The sequence below is a fragment of the Mustela nivalis genome (assembly GCF_964662115.1).
Source record: "Mustela nivalis genome assembly, chromosome: 8".
NCBI lineage: Eukaryota > Metazoa > Chordata > Mammalia > Carnivora > Mustelidae > Mustela > Mustela nivalis.
Genome location: NC_139027.1, coordinates 129,612,710 through 129,632,154, shown reverse-complemented (window position 1 = coordinate 129,632,154; position 19,445 = coordinate 129,612,710). Strand labels below are relative to the sequence as shown.

General features: G+C 40.4%; 1 protein-coding gene across 3 annotated transcripts in view; it reads right to left on the bottom strand.

Annotated features, from left to right (window-relative positions):
- STK4 (serine/threonine kinase 4) overlaps nt 1–19,445 on the bottom strand; it is a 93,113-nt gene that overhangs the window by 26,371 nt on the left and 47,297 nt on the right. For all 3 annotated transcript variants that reach the window (XM_082744689.1, XM_082744691.1, XM_082744690.1), the window contains one exon: nt 16,124–16,281. In XM_082744689.1, the coding sequence (XP_082600815.1) occupies nt 16,124–16,281 (158 nt within the window). The remainder of the gene's footprint in view (nt 1–16,123; nt 16,282–19,445) is intronic.

Below are 19,445 nucleotides of genomic sequence, written 5' to 3'. Positions count from 1 at the left end.
GGACAGAGATATGACCCTCGGAGAGAGGATCGAATGTTTGCCAGGGCCAGCACGACTCCTCCACAAAAGACACCTTTGTTTTCGCAAAGGTGAAAAAGAGGTTATATTTGGTCAAACTGAAAGTTTTCTGAAAATCATAATGCCTTTTTGGTTAGCACGACATTTCCTGAACAACAGCATAGGGACTGTGTAACCCATAGTTACAAAGTAAATAGTGATAGCAGAAGAAGGTAAAAATGAAATCGTTCCAACGAGGAAAAATATTTACATAAATAATTAATGAAATGCAAAGTCTGTCAATCTATAGCATGTTCTGAATAAGCATGAAAAAAAAAAACCCATCTGAGTCAACTGTAAATACTCCTCTAATATCACAAAATTTCCAGTAATACAAACTAAAGCTGAAACCATTCTTCCTCGTGACTACAGTCTCCAACACATTATCTGAAAGATGATTCCTTTACAGCTTTGTAACTTTAACTGAGTACCTAGTATGTACCTGGAGGTCATAGTTTGTCTTGTTTTGGTTTTTTTCCCATGTAAGGAAAGCACCCAGGGATTAACAGAGACAGGAAGGAAACTGGGGATTGGGGTTCTCTGCCTCACTCTGGCATTAAGTAGGAAAGCTGCCTTTTACTATCTATCTCTGGACTTCAGATCCTCAAAGGATGAAAAGCAGAAGAAAACTCACCTTGCCTCCTTCACAGGAACACTGTAAGCATCACCAAACTAAGGAGGAAAGTATGTATGTACTACCCTTAACTATATAAATAATAACTATATAAATGCTATCCTGACCCAATGTGGTGATAACATTACTGATATTATGATAACATTAGCAAACAAAAGCAGACCATTAGTCTGGGCTTACCTATTCCCTTGGCCTTCTCCTATGTTTGAATTATTTACTACTGTTCAAAGATATCTATCATTATCTATCTATCTATCTATCTATCTATTTTACTAAAGCAAACTAAAAAGTGGAGTACTAATAAGTAATAATATAATGTGAATTATATTGAAACAAAACAAACATATGAACAGTCTTACAATTCTCTGCTAGAATCCTACCACAGTCCTAAAGATAAACTTGGTTCAAATGACTCCAAACCTCATTTCATTTGATCCTTCCCTTAGCTCCGTGGGAAAAACAGGACAGGTGGTTGTAAGCTTTTCCAGACCACTAATCTGAAAACTCAACAGAAGAGTTTTCACGGTGCCAGCGGAGGCCAGAGTCATCCAGCCATCTTCTGGAATGAGTGAACATCCACTCGACTCACTTCACACAACGTCCAACTTTCAAGATGAACTAGTTTTATCACACACAGGGCACAGCACCTCTCAGGCCGTGAGGAAGTGCCGCACTCGAGAAGTCGGAGGGCGGCCTCTAGTGGCAGCAAACGTGTGCTGCAACAGAAACTGTGAGCGGCAAGATTGGGAAGTCCCCACCAGTGTGTTAACAATTTACGAAATGAGGGGTGGGTGCAAAGAAAAACTCTGGGGACTAAAGAGGTAAGGGAAAGCCAGCAAGCTCTGGGAAGCTCTGAAACCGATAGCCCTGACCACTGTGGGCGATCCATTTCCAATGGGTCAGAGTTAGGGCAGCCTTCCATCTATCTCTTTGGGAGCCCGCTTTCTCTGGGAATGTATTTCTGATTTTAAATGGAAGTCAGTTTGATTCTTCTATACATAACTGTCCAGTTTTCCCAGCACCATTTATTGAAGAGACTGTCTTTTTTCTACTGGATATTTTTTCCTGCTTTGTCTAAGATTATTTGATCACAGAGTTAGCTATATATAGAATGAAATTCAACCATTCTCTTACACCATACACAAAGATAAACTCGGAATGGATAACAGACAGCAATGTGAGGCAGGAATCTATCAAAATCCTAGGGCAGAACATAGGCAGTAACCTCTTCGACATCAGCCACAGCAACTTCTTTCAAGACATGTCTCCAAAGGCAAAGGAAACAAAAGCGAAAATGAACTTTTGGGACTTTATCAAGATCAAAATCTTCTGCATAGCAAAGGAAACAGTCAACAAAACAAAGAGGCAATCCACGGAATGAGAGAAGATATTCACCAATGACACTACAAAGGGCTGATATCCAAGATCTATAAAGAACTCCTCAAACTCAACACTCAAAAAACAGATAATCACATCAAAAAATGGGCAGAAGACATGAACAAACACTTCTCCAATGAAGACATACAAATGGATAACAGACACATGAAAAAATGCTCATCATCATTAGCCATCAGGGAGATTCAAATCAAAACCACATTGAGGATGCCTGGGTGGCTTAGTGGGTTAAGCCTCTGCCTCCGGCTCAGGTCATGGTCTCAGGGTCCTGGGATTGAGCCCTGGGATCTCTGCCCAGCAGGGAGCCTGCTTCTCCCTCTCCCTCTGCCTGCCTGTCTACTTGTGATCTCTCTCTCTCTCTGTCAAATAAATAAATAAAATCTTAAAAAAAAAAAAAAACACCACATTGAGATACCACCTTACACCAGTTAGAATGGCCAAAATTAAGACAGTAATTGGTGGGAATGCAAGTTGGCACAGCCACTTTGGAAAACAGTGTGGAGATTCCTTAAGAAATCAAAAATAGAGCTTCCCTATGACCCTGCAATTGCACTACTGGGTAATTATCCCAAAGACAGAGATGTAGTGAAAGTAGTGAAAAGAAGGGCCATTTGTACCCCTTTATAGCAGCAATGGCCACAGCTGCCAAACTGTGGAAATAACCAAGATGCCCTTCAACGGACGAATGGATAAAGAAGACGTGGTCCATATATACTATGGAGTATTATGCTTCCATCAGAAAGGATGAATACCCAACTTTTGTATCAACATGGACGGGATTGGAAGAGATTATGCTGAGTGAAATAAGTCAAGCAGAGAGAGTCAGTTATCATATGGTTTCACTTAATTGTGGAGTATAAGGAATAACACGGAGGATATTGGGAGAAGGAAAGGAAAAGTAAGTTGGGGAATATCAGAGACTGTGTACTCTGAGAAACAAACTAAGGGTTTTGCGGGGTGGTGGATGGGTGAGCCTGGTGGTAGGTACTGTGGAGGGCACGTATTGCATGCAACACTGGGTGTGATGCATAAACAATGAATCTTGGAATGCAGAAAAACTAAAATAAAATTTTAAAAATATAAATAAATACATGGAAGTCGGTGTCAAATCACGAGGGAAAGGGGTTTCCTGCAGTTTAATCCAAGGGCAATGTTTGAGGAAAGGCAGGGGAGGGGAGGAAAGGAGGAGGAAGTTCATGTCCATCACATGCTTTATGTTGAAGGCACTTTATATGCACTCCCACACTTAATTCTCCTGCACATACCAAATCCATCTGACAGGGGCTAGCAATACCTCCATGTGGCAGACAAGGAAACTGAGGCACAGAGGAAAAGAAACTAGCCCACAATGATACCCAGTAAAGTGCTGCCATCACAACTGGAACTGTAAAGGTCGACCATGGAGATGTTACGTACCAGCCATACTGCCTTAGCCAAAACAGAGGTCACTTAGGTACAGGTACAAATGGACCCAATGCAACCCTGTGAGACCTTCCGCACAAGTGTGAATTATAATATTTTCTGGTCTAAAAACTAGGATGTACAGAATGACCAAAACACCCAATGAGCTGTGTCTTTCTCAGTAGCATGTCAATAAATTACCACCCGCCGTTCCTCCTGTCTGAATACTCTTTTCCACACCTATTGTTCCCTACATTGTCACCTCAAAATCTCAGTCACAACAGCACTGAATGCCAACAGTAAGACGAGAAAGGAAAAGAGACACACCTCCCATTCCGAGTTAGTGCTACTGGGGGTAAACGTCATCACAGACAAAAGATGCTGGATTCTGTTCTGTTTCATTTGAGTGGCGGAGCATCGGGATTTTTAAGTACCTGTGCTCATGTCGGGAGAGGGACTGATACAAGGAATATATCTCAGGTAATGAAAAAATTCCACATCATGGTTTTTCCTCTAAAGGCATGAGGCTGTATGAGCAAATACTGCTTTCAGAATTCTAAAAGAGATCCTTTTTCAGATGAGGGTGAGAAAACTGGCATAAAATCTCCTTGTCTCAACACTGCATGTCCCAGGAATACAGATTACTGAAGCGTCAAAAGCCCATGTCAGAACAAAATGGAAGATGAAGCTGAGAAGGAAGACTGGGAAAGTATCTCTGAAGCTCAAAGAAGAAGAGTGAACAAAGATGCATTTGGTGAATGAGATCACAATTTCAAAGTCATAGATGTGGAGTCAGCAGTAAGAAAAATAATTTACAATCCCCTTGGCTAAGAACTTCAAGCTCTTGCCTTCTAGACTAAAAACTAATTTACATTAAAAATACATTATAATACATTAAAATACACTAAAAATACACTTAAAAGGTCTTTGAAACCTTCTAACTGATGAAGAATAAATAATACTAAACTTTTTCTTTTCAAACTTCAAATTTTTAGCAAAATTAAAGGAACTAAACCAAACCTAGCTTTGGTTGTAAGGAGATTGATACTTAAGAAATTTCAGGTTCCTATTACAGCGATTAGGAAATCCAGTCCTCCAGGAACCTCTTCACTTGTTAATACCAACCCAGGAACATTCTGATACCCCCAGCATCTAATAATGTCTGCCAGGAGACTGATTACTCACCTTCCATTATACAGGGGTTATATCTATATTAGAGCCTAATTAGTTTATATAAACAGCCCCAGACTGTGGCAGAGAGACACCTTTGAAGAAACCTGCTTGTTACTAATAAAACAGAAAACAAACAAAAACATTAAGTACCAAAAAAAAAGGTATAAAAAAGGCTCAAAGTATGTGACTTGCTTCTTAAAATTGAAAGGCTAAAGCATAACCTTACAAAAGTGACACCTATTAGAATAAGTTTAATTCTCTGCTTATGAATAGGTTTATGAAGTGATCAACTTTAAAATTCCTGCAAACAACTTAAATGTCTATTGACAGAGAGGACTGGCTGAATAAACTATCGTTCACCCATATAACAGAATTATAAGCATCAGAAAAAAAAGGAATGAGAACCATCTCTATACAATGCTATGGAATAATTTCTAGGTTATATAGTTAACTGAAATCAGGTAGGTGAAAGTGTGTAAACTGCTTATCTAAGAATGGGAGTAAATATACATGTATTTGTAAATATATATAATCAAAATGTAACAACAAAAAAGGGAGGAAATAGTAGAAGGTTTAGGGATGGAAGCTAAGTGCAAATAAGTCTGTTTTGTAGATATACCGTTGGAACTGAATAGTTTATATAATTACAAACTGAAGTAATAAAAAGTAATATTTAAAAATAGAAAACAAAACAACAAATCTATCTGCCTATTGTGGCTGTAGCATAACGGTGTAGACAGAAATTATTGCAAGTGACTTTAAAATATAGTGATTTGACTACACCTCAGCTGGGATATGGCCCAAGGACAAAGAGAACTGCAATACAAATGTTAAATTGTTTCCAGTGATTATTGTTGGTGGAACTGTTGGTATTGTGATTCTGGGGACAGCTTGTGTATTGTGGGACATAAAGCAGATGAACAGTTATGCTCTTGCTGCTGGGAAGTGAGATGTTTAGCATGAGGGAATGAGTTACAGATGTAGGATCAGTGTGGTCGTAAGTGCAAGCCCTGTGGTATGGAACTTGTACTAGAAATAGCAAAAGAACTCATGAGTTTGTAATAAACGTACTTTCTGGTTTTATCCACTGAAAAGGCCTAGAAAAAAATGACCTAACTGCAATGAGCACACCTTGTACCCAGACTCTGGTCTCTAAATACCATTTCCCACTAAAAGGAAACATAAAGTTCCCTCAAAATGTGGCTGCTTCCAAGAACTTAAAAAAAGAAAAAAAGAAAAAAGAAAGAGGGTAGAATGGTGGTTGCTAGGGGCTGCGGGGGAGGGGAAAAGGAAAGATGTTGGTCAAAGGGTACAAAGCTTCCAATAATAAGATGAGTAAGTTCTGGTAATCTGATGTATGACATGGTGACTATAATTAACAATACTGTTTCACACACTTGAAAGCTGTTAAGGGAATAGATCGTAAAGCTTATCAACACACACACAAACGAAGGTAATTACATGCAGGGATAAGAGTATTAACTAAACTGATTGTGGTAATCATTTCACAATATATACATATGTGTATCAAATCACCATGCTGTACATCTTCAATTTAACATATGTTCTCTGCTCATAATGTCTCAATAATACTTAAAAACTGTGGCTATGAGCTTCATCATACTAGAAAGAAAGGAAGCCATGAGAAAAACTACGGGGATACAGACATCGTTGAACTGGATTTTTTTTTTTAAAGAACAAACTCCTGGGATCACATCAAGATGGAAGAATTTAAACATAAAAAAATAATAGCTTCAAGGATTGAAACACACCAAATATTTTAAATCCATTTTGTTATTTTTCCTATATAAATTATAGCTGAGATTACATAATTAATGATGCACTTCACTACAGAAATATTTCAGTTGGCAAATGGCAAAGGAATGATCAAATGTCACCACTTTGCAACCACAGATGAAATAATGCATCCAGGCAATGGCCCTCTGAGGCTGATACAAGAGAAAAACAGAGATGAGCATATATCCAGGTATATTCTGAACCTCCTGATGGAAGTACACGTGCCATCCAAGAACTATCCTTGCCAAAAGGAACTGAGTTTAATTTGAGCAACGTTCTAGATCAGCAGTTCTCTGAGAGTAGACTGCAGACCCCGGGAAGCCCTGCGCACCCTCTTAAGGAACTAAGAGATCCAACTGTTTTCCTATGAATATTGAGATATTATTTGCCTTTTCTACTGTGTTGGCATTTGCACTGATGATACAAAGGCAACATGGAGTGAAACTGCCAGTCGCTCTGTAGGAATCAAGTGGGACCAAAGGGCCCTAGCAGCTATTATGTTCTTCAGGACCACAGGCTCCAGCTGAAAAACCAAGCACCAACCAACCAAACAAAAAACAATCCCCTGAAGAATGTCCTTGGTGAAGGAGTAAAAAGTATCAATTTTATTTAAGTTCAACCTTTGAGTATATGTATGTCTTTTTAATATTATCCGTGATAAAATGGGAAGTTTGCACTGGACTCTGATGGTCATCTTGAAGCAAAGTGCTAGTGCAAACAAGCCATGGTCTAAACTAGCCGCTTTCCTCATGGAACCATGTTTACTTGAAAGAATGAGAAATCGGTTTTTGGTTTTTCGGACTTGGGTGCCTGGAAGCCATTTTCTCAACAATGAGCAATGCGAGGACTGTTATCAGGAGAAACACCAGAGAGTGTTTGTTGCCAATGATAAAATTCAAACTTTTAGTCACTGAGGTTTTATCCTGTCAATGGAGGCTGGGAAATTTAAGGATGTGCACTAGTCTTTTAAAATGCTTTTCAAAGCAAATGGACAATAAATTCAAAAAGTATTTGGGGAGTCCTTTTGTTTCTATAAAATGGCAAATAAAGTTTAAAGTTCCCAGAAAATATCAAGATCCATTCATTTAAGCAGGAGTAAATAAAGCATCTTTGGTACCATACTGATCATGATAGTTTTCTTTCTTTTTTTTCTTTTTTAAGATTTTCATTCCTTTATTTGACAGAGAGAGATCACGAGGCCGAGAGGCAAGCAGAGAGAGGAGGAAGCAGGCTCCCTGCTGAGCAGACAGTCCCACTTGGGGCCCGATCCCAGAACCCTGAGATAATGACCTGAGCCGAAGGTTAAGCCTCTGGCACCTAGAGCCACCCAGGTGCCCCTGATCACGATTTTAAACCACAAATATAGTCATAGTAATTCCCACCTCCCACCAAATCTATAATTTCTAAAGCCAATTTCTAATAACCAAAAGCAAAAAGTACAACTTCGTAAACAATGAGCGATCAACTATGTCCTGACAGCTTCATAAAGCTTCTTTATAAAAACCCACAGAAATCTCTATTCCACAATCATATTTGGAGCTCTGATCTAGGAAAGAAGGGTTAAGATGAAGTCTCATGAAATCATAAGCTGTTGTCACCCTCCCAGGGAAACCTCAGGGCTAAAATTCATCCCCCCCTCCCACAAAGAGCCATGTGAATGGCTTTAACTACCCGGGGAATCCAGACAATCAATCTCATTCAGGTTCTGTTACTTTTATCATATTAATTTTGAATTGACAGTTCAATGGTTTTATATTCTGATGGGCCCATTATCACACAACTTCAGAGAGGTATTAATGCTTAGCTCTTTGGGCTGCATTAGGAATCTATTTTTAATTTCTCTGATACACTCAGAAAAAATCTAAAAGAGTGCTAAATACTTCCCAAAAGAGCAGGGCACAGTGGGCATGATTTACTTCATTGAAGAGCTGGCCTTCAGTCCACACCTCTCTGCACACACACCCCCCACCCTCTGGGCCTGAAATACACTCTCTGTGTACTTCCTGGTATCCCACATTCCTCAAGGCCTCCACACACACACTGCCCAGTCTAAGGCCCTCTCCCTCCTCTAGCTCAGGAATTCCTATTGTCTTTCAAAAACACACTTCAAATGAGACTTCCTGATGCTGTCCTTCCCTGGGGTTCCTGCTGGGGTTCTTGCTCCCTCTTCTGGGCTCCTACAGCAATTTTTATATGCACTTTATTAAGAGAATTGACCACAATAGCCTAGAGAAGGTGGTTAAGAGGATGGGCTTCAACAGACGAATAGATAAAGAAGATGTGGTCCATCTACACAGTGGAATATTACTCAGCCATCAGAAAGGATGATACCCAACTTTTACACCAACATAGATGGGACTGGAGGAGATGATGCTGAGTGAAATAAGTCAAGGAGAGAAAGTCAATTATCATATGGTTTCACTTATTTGTGGAACATAAGGAATAGCATGGAGGACTTTAGGAGAAAGAAGGGAAAAATGAAGGCGGGAGGGAATCAGAGGGGGAGATGAACCACGAGACACCATGGACTCTGAGAAATAAACTGAGGGTTTTAGCGGGGAGGGGGATGGGGGGGCCGGGTGAGCCCGGTGATGGGTATTAAGGAGGGCACGCACTGACTGCATGGAGCACTGGGTGTTAAACGCAAACAATGAATCATGGAACACTACATCAAAAACTAATGATGTACTGTTCGGTGACTAACATAATTTTTAAAAAAAGGAGGACCCAATGGTGCCACTTCCTATCCGTGCAACTCTAGTCCATTACCTTCTCCCTTTGAGCCCCAGTTTGCTTATCTGTAAAATGGCAACAATATTACCTGCCTTCTGGGATGGTTATAAGGACTGAGCTAATACATATAAAGGACTTAGTCCAATGCCTGCTATTGGTATCATAAATTTTCAATAAATGTAAACTATTATTAGCAAAATGTATCAAAGTTATTCGATTATCTGTCTTTTCTGCCACACTACCAACTCTCTCAGGGTAGTTACTATTTGTTGAATTAATTCAGAGACTAGGTCAGTGTTTAATCAAAAATAGTGTGCTAACTTTAAGCCAGGCAACTGCTGGGTGTTAGGAATACAAAGATGAGTTAATTCAAGTCCTGGCTGTCGAGGACCTTGCAATCTTGCCTGTTGACACAAGATATACATGAGGACTTCAATGAATGGACTGAGCTGCTGGGGGTCTGCTGCTATCAATTCTGTTTACAGAATGAGTCATAAGAAATCTGGAAATAACTTCATTTGAATAAACAGGAAGCTTACTCTTAAAGCTAATATACCCCAAGAGCTAATAATCAATTATACTTGCAAAGTTATTAAGATTGAAAAGTACTAATCATCTAGCTCTGCAGAAGCTCTAACTCTATTTAGACGAAAACCAAGAAAATCTATGTAGAACTTTTAACACATCTCATTGTGCTTTTTAAAAATTTTTAAGCAAGTAATATATTCTCACTGTATCAAGTTAAAACTGAAGTTCTCCTCAAAGGTAATGACTCACCAAATAATTTCATATGCTGTGTTTTATCTCTGCAGTTGCATGTGTATATATATACAGAAATATGTAGTGTGTTTTGTGGTTATTAAAAAATTTATAGAAATGATATCAGAGGGGCGCCTGAGTGGCTCAGTGGGTTAAGCCGCTGCCTTCGGCTCAGGTCATGATCTCAGGGTCCTGGGATCGAGTCCCACATCGGGCTCTCTGCTCAGCAGGGAGCCTGCTTCCCTCTCTCTCTCTCTCTCTCTGCCAGTCTCTCTACCTACCTGTGATCTCTCTCTGTCAAATAAATAAATAAATAAAATCTTTAAAAAAAAAAAAAAAAAAAAAAGAAATGATATCAGAGTTTGCATCACTTTGTATTTTATTGTTACTACACAGGTTCCAATATATACACAAGTGTGTTTCTCGACTGTTCTCTATACCACTAATCTGTGTTCTATTCTTGTGCCAATTATCTGTGTATTCAGTGTTGTGGTTTTCTTTTTCTTTTTCTTTTTTTTTTTTTTAAGATTTTATTTATTTATTTGACAGACAGAGATCACAAGTAGGCAGAGAGAGAGAGAGAGAGAGAGAGAGAGGGAAGCAGACTTCCTGCGGAGCAGGGAGCCCGATGCGGGGCTCGATCCCAGGACCCTGAGATCATGACCCGAGCCAAAGGCAGCAGCCCAAACCACTGAGCCACCCAGGCGCCCCGACAGTGTTGTGGTTTTGTACACTTTGACATCTGGTGGTGTATGTCCAACCTCATTGTTTTTGCTCAAAAACAGGTTGGATACTTTATATTTCCATATAGGAAGTAACAATGGCACAATGTTTCGATATCTATGTATCTAGGTTTTCAAGCATAGAAGCATAGAGATGTCAAATCATAAATAATAATATTCTCTTACGGCTCAAACATTCCTCTATCTTTAGTAACACTCCCTCCCCTTTGCTCTTCAGTTTTTGGGGAACTTCTTTTCAACTTGATCGACTCTGCCAAAAAGTCAGGTCCCTTTATAAGAAGCAATGTTTAGTTTTACTCATCAACTTTGTTGTTTGTTTTCTAATTTACTGAATTGTGTTTATCTTTATCCTATTGTGTCTCATCTACAATCCTTCTTACATTCTAAAAAGAAAATACATTTAAGGCTATAACTCTTCCTCTGAGTACCACTGTTGCTACATCCCCTAAGTTTAATTTACAGAAATCTGAATTCTGCGGGGTACTTGTAATTCATTTCTAAATAGTTTACAATTTCTACTTTATCTTGTGAACAAATACTTGGAGATATACTCTTACACTTCCAAGTGGAACAAAGTGGTTTTAGCCACTTTATTATTAGTTTCTACTTCTCTTGTGTGACAGTCAGTGAATGTGGCCTGTGTGATTTCTGTACGAGACTTCTTTCTGAGCATTCTAAAACATAGTCAGATTTTGCAAATATTCCATATATGTTTATAAAGCGTCATGGATACTTGAAAAATGTTTCTATTTTCTGTTTTATCGATCTTGTTAATTGTGGTAACTTTCTTTTTAAATCTAACTGGAATGTCCATTTTTGAGAGAACACTAAGCCTTCATCTATGACTGCCATTTTCTCTTTACTGCTTTTATTTCTTGCAGTTTGGGAGAAGTCCACATGCTTACAGAAGTTCACGACTTAGGTCTTCCAGTCAAGTACCCCTTCCAGCAATATAAAATGTATCTTTCCCCATGTAATAGTCCTTTGTTTTGGATTCAATTTTATTGGATATTAATATTGTTTCACCTACTTCCTTTTAGGGAGGATTTTTCCCAGTGCGCATTTCTCCCATCTTCTATTTTAAACTTTTCAGTGATATTTTATTTAGTTATATCTCTTATAAACAAGATTTAGCTGGATTTTGACTGTAATTTTGGTATCAGGGTGATTTTTTAAAAAAGATTTTTATTTATTTGAGAGAGAGAGAGCGCGCACACACGAGGAGGGAGAAGGAGAAGCAGGTTCCTTGCTTGAAGCCTGATGTGGGGCTCCATGCCAGGACCCTAGGATCATGACCTGAGCTGAAGGCGGACGATCAACCGACTGAACCACCCAGGCACCCCTCAAGGGGATTTTAATTTGCTCACAGGTACTGTGAACACTGAAGTGTTTACATTAGGGCTGCTGTCCTCAGGGTCACTCTGCTCCAGCCACACCCACCACATCCTGCTTGGGGGCCTTTGTACTTGCTGCCCCTCCCTCTTCATTCAAGTCTTAACTGAATGTCTCCTCATGCTGAAAGGCATACTATCTCATATTATCCCTTTACTGTGGCTCTTTTTTTCTTTATATAGCATTATTACCTGAGCACATAGACTACCTGACCTAAAGTCTTTCCCTCACCTCTGCCCATCCCCCCCCTCAAACCCCACACCCCATAAGCTCATGGGCAGGGCAGCCTCATCTCTCCCATTCAACACCCCTCCCCCACTAGCTATCCCCCCAACTCTTCCCCATCCTGGCACTCCACCACCTTAGATTGAAAGGTTACAGTGTATTTCTGGAGGATTCATGAGCCAAACTGGATTTAAGTTTACAGCCCTTTGTGGCTTTAAGAATGACAAAGTGGGAGGCTCTGAACTCTCCTAGATTCTCTACGTGCCATCTGTTTATAGACTATCAGGTACCAACTTCAGTGAATATTGCATTTTCACGCATTTATACTTTTATCATAATACATATTAAACGTTAAAGGAAACCTTTGCTTTTCCAACATAGCAAATAAAGTAATTCAATTTCAAAAATGCAGAAGTACTCAATTTCAGATGAAAATATGAAGGTTTTTGTCAGTATTGAATTCTACCATTCCTGACGAAATTACTTCCTATTTGCCATTTTGGGCAAAAAGTTCATTTCAAAATAGCAATTGCCTTCACAGGAAGAAAATCTTTTTCATAATTAAAATCTGTTAAATGTATTATATTTCATAACTAAATACTGTTAAATGCCTATTGGGAAATCAGAGAGTCTCTAAGAGATTCCTGGGGGAGATGTGTTGGCCAATCTTATATACAACCTTCTACAAGCTAGGTGAAATTATTTAGAATACTTTCTTCAGTCAACAGTTCGGCTCTTTCTTTGCCAAATGTCACTTACGAAAGGACATTTTCCTTATTTTATTTTTCTTTGATGCCTTCAACAGGAGTACAGAAGACACAAAGGTAGAGTAAAAAGGAAACTAAAAAACCATTCAATGCTATTAAACACAAATATCCTTATCTCTGATTTTCAATAGTTCCTACTAGGAAAGAAAGACGAAACTTATATAAAAATATGCTACACTCTAAAAACCACTTAGACCAGAATTTAGCAAGGTAGAATCACATATAAGGTAGGTTAGAACACACAGATTACTCAGTGCTGACCTCAGAGACTCTGATGCAGTTGAGTCTGGGGTGGGCCTGAGAGTCTGCATTTCTAACAAGTTTCCAGGTGATGCTGACACTGCTGGTCTGGGGATGACACTTTAAGAAACGGTCTGCAGGGGCACCTGGGTGGCTCAGTGGGTTAAAGCCTCTGCCTTCAGCTCAGGTCATGATCCCAGGGTCCTGGGATGGAGCCCCACATCGGGCTCTCTGCTCAGCGGGGAGCCTGCTTCCCCCTCTCTCTCTGCCTGCCTCTCTGCCTACTTATGATCTCTGTCTGTCAAATAAATTTTAAAAAAATCTTTAAAAAAAAAAAAAAAAGAAAGAAAGAAACTGTCTGCAGCCGTTATTTCAAATGCTTGGTTTCAGGTTAAGGTAAGTGCTATCTAGCAAGAATACCATGGCATTAAAATCCTTTTCAGGGGCTTCTGAGCGGCTCAGTTGGTTAAGCGCCTGCCTTTGGCTCAGGTCACAATCTCCGGGTCCTGGCATGGAGCGCCACATTGGGCCTTCTGCTCAGCAGGGAGTCTGCTTCTCCCTCTCCCTCTGACCCTCCCCCCACCCCGTCTAGGCATGCTCAAGCATGCTCTCTCTCTCTCCCCCCGTCTCAAATAAATAAATAAAATCTTAGAATAAAATAATTTTCACTTGATCTTTGGTATTTTTTGGAATAGCAGCTCAGGTACACCCCACCTAAACTTTCTTTCACTGCTTAGTTTGTGATTCTCTTAAAAAAGAAATTATAAATTAATTTTGTTGAAATTTTGACAGTAAAAACAGAATAAAATTTTATATGGGAGGATGGGGTTGGTTCAGGCCCAATGTGGATATAGGCATAGCCAGAGGGTTTACAGCAAGAATCCCAGTGTCGAATGCCCCTAAATGCTGGACAGGCCAATTAATACAAATGAAGCAGGCCAGACATCGAGAAGAACCGGCCCTAAGGAGGGCAGCTCCTGCTCAGCAACAGACAACGCTCCTCCAACCATGCAGGTTTATTATGGGCAGGTCTTCCAAGTTTGCAAAATGAGCCAGAGTGCCAACATTTTATTTAAAAGCTCTCAATTTTTATATACAGGCAGCTACTGAGAGATTTGAGAGCACTGCACAGAGCACACAAGAAGGCCTGTGGGCTGGAGGCTGCTAGTTTGTAAGCGCTGGTGTACAGGGTGCCCTCAGGACCTCCTCCCACACCGGCCAGGCGTCACCCAGGCTGGGCAATGTGCTCACCCACTCCTGGTGCTCAGGGCCACTCCCTCCAGCAGTCACCTCCTTCCAGAATGGGAAGTATGCTATGCTCTCGAAAGACCCACGAAAGCCCTCTGCACAAGCACCTTGCAAATAAGTTCTCTGCCAATGATCCTAGTCAGGAAAATAAGTTCTCTGCCAGTGATCCTAGTCAGGAAAACTACAGCAGAGAGAAGTGATTCTTCAAACACTGGGACTACGGATCTGAAAGCAATGATTAGAATGGCTGGACTTTCAGGATCTCTAACTACTATAATATTAAAAGAGAGAGAGAGAGAAAAAAAAAAGGAAACTATAGCTAGGAATACAGATTTCAGGATTCTGAGGCTTTCTGTCACAATGATGGTACAATGGTATCTGCTTTCCAGAAGTTCTTTCATCTTTGCCTAGAGACTCACTAAACTGAGTAAGTCCTTACAAATATGCCGAAGACAACTATGTGGGCAACAGAGGACAGCAAAAATGATTCAAATTTCACGACTCGACTAATAATGGAATGAACAAAGAGGTGACAGTAATAGGTGATGCTGAACAAGTAAATGAAGGCACACGTGGTAAAGCAAATGAAGCTGGGCTCTGCCGTGGCTTTAGTGACCATCAGTGTCCTAGCCTCAGGTGACTTATTCCGGTCCTCAAACGCTCTCCATCGCTAGCAGTATCCGCTGTGGCATTCCTGCTGCTGGACGACACGACATTATGTTATGGAAGGGGGACGTCATGCCCTTGAGGCCAGGGAGTAGGAGAATGGAAAGCCAGGCCTAGAAAGGCCTCCCAGAATCTGGTGATGATGCCCAATCTGAGTTCTTTTATAAACACCAACAGAACCATGACAGAACTTAAGAGTATAAAAGTTAAAAATCCCTAAAGAGAAGATTCTTTTCCAAAAATATTCAGAAAAGGAATGCAGACTCCTTAGCTTACTTTTCCCCCCATTTCTTATTGCCTCTACTCATTAAATCTCTGTGAACACCAACAAGTGGCTGTGGTTGAGGGAGAATGTTCCACTGCAGAGAAAGGAAAAACACATCCAGTTTTTCATAAGAAACTGTGGAACAACTTAATATTCATCCTCAGGCAAAATTCAGAGTAATCCTCTCAGAGACCCTAAAATTAGGAAAATGATTACCAGAACAGCCAAGACGCTACAAACCAGCATGAACTGCCCGCCGGTCGAACTCTTAAATAGAAAGTCACAATCCCAAATAAATGATGAAAGATGGTGTGTACGCACTCGGTGAGTATTTCTTTGACCAATAACAATTCCAATCTTGACAAAAAGAAAAATGGCAAGTGAATAAAGGATTTTTAAAGCAAAGAAGATGCCACCAATCAGGAGCCCCAGAAGTGCTCAAGTGTCCATCAAAATGTCGTCTCAAACTCATGAGGCCCTCAGGCCAGGGCTGCTGCCAGCATAGCCAGGGGCCTGCACTGCACTAGAAGATGCTCTGACCCTTTCGGTGAAGTGACAGAAGTGGGTGTGCGAGGCGGCAAATAACCCTCCCCAGCAGACAGCACCGTCCACTTCCAGCACTACTTACAAACTCGTAGTCTCCATCCTGTGGCACTTTCCAGTCAGAGGAGTTCCTCAGGGGAGCAGGTACACTCTGGCCGAAGCTGTTGATCTGATTTTCCTTTTCTTTTTGTTCAAAGTATTCAAGGAAAGATGGTCTGGCAGGCTGCATGGTCTCATCCCTTCCTGAAAACCAAGAAGAGTAGAAGGTGTAAAATGGTATCATTATTTCAGAGAAGTTTAATAAATATGTCTGTCTCCAGATGGGCTTTAGCCTCTGTGTCGGTGGCTTTTTGTTGGGTAACACGTCTATGAGAATCTAGTGAAAACAGCAGGGAAATGCACAAATGCTCACTCTAAATGCTTCTTGTGGAATTTCAGAGGATTTATGGGCCCCTAAAATGCAAATGCCCCCTTTTTCTGGGTGGAGAGATTTGGGTGATGTAACAACTCTGAGTAAGCTGCAAATAGTACTTTGTGGGTCTCCTCGAGCAAAAAAAAAAAGTTCCTATGATATTTAGACTGCAAACAGAGAAGCGAGCAAAGATATGGACTTATCATCTAGAGATACAACATTTTCCATAGCTAACGGAGTAGGGAAGGGGAATAATACAGTAGGGTGACTTCCCTTGGATATTCTCATGATCCAATTGGACTAATATTTGCATAAAAAAGCAAATATAAGTAAATCATACTGCATCCACTCCAGAAAATATTATGTAACTTTTAAAACCCTATTTACAAATGACTTACAATAAGGCTAGAAGTTGAAGATAGGATACAGTATTATATACAGAGTATAATCTCAACTCTGAAAAATCATATACATAGGAGAAAAAAGAGTGGAGGAAAATGTACCAAAATGTTAACAGGATTTGTCTCTCACAGTGGATCTTGTAAGCTGGGGTGGTCAGGGAAGACTGGTAAAGGGTGCTTAGGTTGGGCTCCAAACCTCCCTGAGGAAAGGATCAGCAGTTATTAGCAGCAGCTGGAAAACGGAGCAGACTACAGCAGTTACTGGTTAGTAACTGGTGGCAAAAAGAGTAATTTTACCTGGCACGCCTTAACAGCCTAGCTAGCTGAATGTACCCACTTCACAGAAGTTCTGCTTCTGATTAGTATTCTAATATTAGAAAGTACGGAAGTTTTTTCCAGGGCTTTCCATGAACATGTAGGTTTATACTGCCCTCTTCCCCAGTAACCAGGAAAAAAGACCAAAAAGGTGCAGAGCTCTAAGAAGTGGATGGGGAGGGGCCGAGAAGATAAAAGCCAGCATGAGCTTCTCTCCAGACATCCTTGTTCCGTGCACTCTTATCTCCCGACGTCTGCCCTGTCCAGCTTCAAGCCGGCATCCTGACTGCCTCTCAGACATTTGTCATCTCACTTTGACCGCTGCCAAGTTCAAGAGCAGCCAATCCCAGACTTGCCCACTTCCAAATGCTGCAAGAAGCCTACTTTACTTCCCTGTTGCCTCCTCACTTATTAGTGATGAAACACAGTGTTTACTAAGACCAGTCAATGAATACGACTGAATGTGTGTTGTTTTGTTTGTTCTAGGTCCAATAATATTAAGTGCTTTTCAGGCTCTTTAATTTTTTATTTTTTTAAAGATTTTACTTATTTATTTGACAGATCACAAGTAGGCAGAGAGGCAGGCAGAGAGAGAGGAGGAAGCAGGCTCCTGCTGAGCAGAGAGTCCGATGTGGGGCTCAATCCCAGGACCCTGGAATCATGACCTGAGCTGAAGGCAGAGGCTTTAACCCACTGAGTCACCCAGGTGCTCATGCTCATTTGTTTTTAAGTTAAATTTAAGGTATTATTTCATAATCTAATTCTGAAGGAACTACACCAAAATAAAACTTGTCCAAGTGAAGGTGTTTTGGATTTACTGTTCAGTCCTTTTGTTCAATCCGCTCCTCTGGGCCCAGCACCAACCCTGCAGCAAGCCAACACACAGGTCTTCACATACAGCGAGAGAACCTAGGGAGCCTCCTGCATGCACACAACGGCAGTGGTGCGCCGACTTCCCCCTGCAGACAGCAAACAATGCTCTCTTGGATGGAATCTCCCACTAGACAGGCCAACCGGCCAAACGGAACAGAAAGTCCTGAAACAAAACAGAGAGCCCAAACGGCTTTTCAAAGAGCTAGTTAGTTAGAAAAAGACTGAATTGGGTCCACGCCTCGCACCCTAAATCAGGAAAACTCCACATGGGTAAAGGCTCTGATTTTAAGAACAGGAACCATAAACACTGCAAGAAAACTTGTGTGGATGCACTTGAAACTGGGTGTGGTTTCTGACGATGACAGAAATCCAGATGCAATGAAAAATGGATAAATAAAAACCTTTTGTGTGAAGAAAACACCATACATTTTTAAAAATGAGTAAGCACACACACAAGCCAAGACAAAAGACAACTGGCGAACTGGATGAAAATATTTGCAACAAGTACCATATTTTTTTTTAAAAGAATCTTCTTTAAAAAAATTTGAGAGTTCTTGGTATTAGGCAGATAAGTTCCTACACACACACACACACACACACACACACAATTCCTAAAAATCTACCAAAAGAAGACCAAACAAGGTAGAAAAGTGGGCTTTTGAACAAAGTTGACTTTTGAACAAAGCAGGGGTTAGGGCACCGACCCCTAAGCAGTTGAAAATCATGTATACCTTCCGACTCCCCCAAAACTTAACTACTAATAGCCTACTGTTGACTGAAGCCTTACTGATAACATCAATAGTCGATGAACTTACATTTTGTGTGTCTTAAGTGTTACATACTGTATTTTTACAATAAAGGAAGCTAAAGAAAGAGTTATTAAGAAAATCATAGGAAGGAAAAGGAAGGAAAGGAAAGGAAGGAAAAGGAAATACACTTACAGTACTATATTGTGTTTATAAAAAAACAAAACAAAACTGCATAAGTGGACCCACAGAGTTCAAACTCTGTTTCTGTTCAAACTCTTGTTGTTCAACTGTATATATATAAAGTAATCCAATTAGTGCTTACACATGAAACAAAATGCTTAGGGTCACACACAGTAAGAGAAACTCAAATCAAAACTATTTAGAGATGAGATTTCTTACACTTCAAAAGGACATTGAAAAGCCTGACAATAGCTGACCTGCTGGGAAGGCTTGTGGGGACACAGGCACACTCATCCACTGCAGAACTGGCATGCAAAATAGTACAGGCTCTACAAAGGGGATCTGGCAATAGCTGAACATCAAAGTATGAAACACGGGAACGAACAAAGAATCTGGGTGTACTGTATTTGAGCTGCACGTATGAACACGAGTTCATAATATTAAAAAAAATTCCAAGCATCTTTCATTAAGAAGCCT